The sequence below is a fragment of the Nannochloropsis gaditana genome (genome assembly GCF_000240725.1).
Source record: "Nannochloropsis gaditana CCMP526 unplaced genomic scaffold scaffold004, whole genome shotgun sequence".
Taxonomy (NCBI): domain Eukaryota; class Eustigmatophyceae; order Eustigmatales; family Monodopsidaceae; genus Microchloropsis; species Microchloropsis gaditana.
In genome coordinates, this window is record NW_005803949.1 from 71,227 (window position 1) to 75,116 (window position 3,890).

A 3,890-nucleotide genomic window follows, 5' to 3' on the forward strand; every position below is an offset into this window, starting at 1 on the left:
TCGAGGAGAGGATGCGCGTTATGACCATACACATACTTCTAGCTTGCGCAAACCTACGCATGCGTCACCTGCACCGGACCACAAATTTACGTAGGTTTTAACCGCGACTGGTAGCCTAGTGACCTTGGCTATTTCTTCCTTGTGCATCTTAACCACAGAGGTGGCGGTGTCGTTGTAATGATATCAGAGTGGAACTGACCCATTCCTACAAACGACCAGCGATGAAGGAGCCGTTTATTTTAACAAGACCACAGGACACTAGGAGAGTCATGATTTATCTTGCATTCTTTCTACTTCTTCCGTACGTTACGGGATTTCGACCTTCGTCTCCTGCGGTCAGTTTTCGGAACCGGTATGTCTGTTTTCGCTCTTGCTGCGCAACCAGGGTGGTGCCTTTGTCATGGAAGAATGGCTTAGACAAGAAACGAGTCGCGGGGACGAGGATGTTACTACAGGGGGAGGATGCATCAAATACCCCGTCCACTGGACTCAAGTGGAACCAGGCTATACGAAATAACCTGTTTTTGGGCGTGGAGCCATCCCCAGACGTGACAGCAATTTTGGTGGTGTATTTCGTGCAGGGTGCTATTGGCTTGGCTCGCCTTGCGACAACATTTTATCTGAAGGACGATCTCCATCTCTCTCCGGCCCAGTCAGCGGCCCTCATGGGAATTTTTACGGCCCCATGGCTCCTGAAGCCTTTATACGGCTTTCTTTCTGACGGGTTTCCCTTGGGCGGTTATCGACGGCGCTCTTATCTCGCCATCTCCGGCTTACTAGGAGCGGTGTCATACTTCGTCCTGGCATTTCCTGGGCTGGTTGACTCTGTGGCTGCGGCGACGTTAGCATGTACGTTCGGCTCTTTGTCCGTGGCGGTCAGTGACGTTGTGGCTGACTCAATTGTAGTTGAGAAAATTCGTACGGAAAGTCCCGCAGGCAACCTCAAGCTTGCCGGAGGATTGCAGTCCTTGTGCTGGGGAAGCTCTGCCGTGGGAGGCATCGTCAGTGCCTATTTCTCGGGATTTCTGCTCGAGCATCTTGGCACACGGGCAGTTTTCGGGATCACTGCCATCTTGCCGCTCCTGGTAACGCTTATTTCCATGGGCATCCAGGAAAGACGCGTCACAGTGGACTACTCGCACTCATGGAACAGGGCGAGGGACCAAGTTGCTGCGCTGTGGTCTGCGGTCTCCCAGAAGTCCGTCTACTTGCCTCTCTTTTTCCTGATACTGTGGCAAGGAAGCCCTTCAAGCGACTCCGCATTTTTCTACTTTTTAACCGGTGAGCTTGGCATGGGACCCGAGTTCCTAGGCCGCGTGCGCCTGGGCACCAGCATCGCCTCTCTAGCTGGAGTCTGGCTGTACCAGCGCTACCTCCGGGAGGTGCCTATTTCCAAAGTTCTGCTCTGGACGACGCTTGCTTCGGTTCCGGTTCGTGTTGACGGGCAGGATATATTATGAGCGACAAATTGACTACTGTCTCATGCTCCCCTTCTTGTCAAGTGTATGTGTTTTGGGGATGCAGAACTTCTTGACAGCCTGCGTTTAGTCAACAGTCTCTTTTAACTCTTGTAAACGACATTTACAAGCCGTGATGCGCTTCAGATCCCTAATTCCGTTTTCCTGTTTTTATCTTTCACCCTCCTTTTCTATAGTTAGGTTTGACACAGCTTGTTCTCGTGTATCATATTAATGCGGGTCTGGGCATTCCTGATGAGGTCTTCACATTCGGCGATAGCGTTGTCCTTACCGTGCTCGGCCAAATCGCCTTCATGCCCACTCTTGTTCTGGCAGCGCGGCTTTGCCCCCCTGGCATCGAAGGCACTTTATTCGCAACGTTAATGAGTGTCTTTAACGGCGCAGGAGCACTCGGGACCGAGCTAGGCGCTCTCTTGACTTCTGCACTTGGCGTCACCGAACGCAATTTCGAAAATTTAGGTTTGCTCATCATTATCTGCAACCTGAGCAGCCTTTTATCCTTGCCTTTCCTTTCCTTGCTGGGAAATGAGGATGATAAAGTTGAAGTAGATAGTGGTACATGAGAAATCTGCACACAATGACACACAAGGCGAAGTCCTTTTAAAAGAGAGATGAGCTCTTGATGATAGTATGTACAGTATGCGAACGCCAAATTAATCTATGCTGTCACATGTGCGGTAGCCCGCAGCCTATCCATCGGGCATACCGACTCAATATGCATTGGTCCAAACTAGTGTTGCTTCACGCAGATGAGATGGCTACTTTAGCAACGGTCACTCCGCACTTGCTTACTATTGCCCTCTTTCCAAGTTTGAGTACCTCTTCTAAAGTCGCTCTCACTTTCCGTATTTCCGACAAATATCTAGGTGAGCACGCGACAAAGAGCACTGATGCAAAGAAGGAAAGCTCGATCTCGCGGTGATCCCACAAAGGGTTCGAAGCAGCCTGCCAAGTTAAAGGAAGGTGCCCACTCACTAGGGCAGCGTGTTCTCCTTGTCGTCGCCCATCCCGACGATGAAACCATGTTCTTCTCACCAACAATTTCTCACTACCGCCGTCTCGGCTGGAGCACATCCTTGTTATGCCTCTCAACTGGTAAGCCTGGAAGGTGCTACCATTAAGGAATAAGAGAAGGGCATGAGGCTCCTTTCATTTCTTGCAGCCCAGGACGACATGCATATGCTCACCTATTGAATGTATCATAGGCAATTTTTATGGTCAAGGTCCCGTGCGTTCTGGAGAACTTCGACAGGCGTGCCGTCTGCTTGGAGTTCCTGCACGCCAGCTGACCATAATTGACAGAGAAGCCATACAGGCAAGAGTGTAATGCGATCGCTCTCCAGGATTTGATCCTACATCAAAATTCTATAACAAATCTCCGTTTATGTACAATTTATCTGTAGTACAGGATAGTCCGACCAATGCGTGGCCGGAAGCATCTCTTTGCCCTATTATCCTCGACGCGGTGAAACGCAATGATGTACAAGAGGTACATATGGAACAGACTTTGTCTGTGATGACAAGCACACCATGCTCACATGTTTCTCTGGTTGACACAGGTTGTGACGTTTGATGACAGCGGAGTCTCGGGTCATCCAAATCATGTGGCACTGTCACGGGCGGTCGACTTTCTCGTCGGACCTCAAAGTAAAGAATTCGTGATGCCGCGCGGCGTTAAGGTTTGGAAATTGGAATCAACAAATATGTTTAGAAAGTATATTGGCCCTCTGGATATCCTTTTTTGTATCGCAACGTCAATGTGGTTGTGGATATATGTGAACTGCAATCGAAAGGATCTATCTGCAGGAGGATGGCGTCACAGTCTATCAGGCAACAATAGGTTTCTGCTATGTCTCAACGACAGGCCAGTCTTGACGTATCAGGCGATGATGGCACATGCCAGCCAATTTGTATGGTATCGCCGCTTGTTTGTGATATTTTCCCGCTATACATATGTGAATACTTTGTGGGAGGCGGGTGAGGGACGCCATGTTGACAGCAATCATGCGATAAATGAAGAGTGGAACCTATAATCTATGATAGTAATAATTGTAGAAGCACGTGTCACTAAAGCTCTTAAATCAAACAGTCGAAATTTTGAAGCTGGAATTGCTTTCACTACGCAGTCAGGCGGTGCGTCTGATGAGACATCTCCTCGATAGGCCAAGACATGGGCCGCAGTTTGGAAGGGTGATACGAGCGTCATTGGACGGCGAGCGCTTAAGCTTCTGCCAGACAAGTCTTCCTTCGTGTGTATTGTGCGAAATTTCTCGCGTACCACTTTTTCACTCAAGTAATCATAGCATGCTCAATTGTCTGCGCTGATCATAAAAATCCATCTCTTACTGGGACTGCCTATCATTGTCGTTCTCCAATTGCAGGTTGCCGCGTCTGAGGAGGAAGGCCACTGTA

General features: G+C 49.3%; 1 protein-coding gene across 1 annotated transcript; it reads left to right on the plus strand.

Moving 5' to 3' along the window:
• Positions 1–3,035: 3,035 nt before the first annotated feature.
• Positions 3,036–3,514, plus strand: PIGL (N-acetylglucosaminylphosphatidylinositol deacetylase; the record flags this gene model as incomplete). The annotated part of the gene is made up of 1 exon (XM_005856316.1): positions 3,036–3,514. A coding segment is annotated over one exon (476 nt), but the record flags the coding sequence as incomplete, so codon positions are not given.
• Between the last annotated feature and the right edge of the window lie 376 nt (positions 3,515–3,890).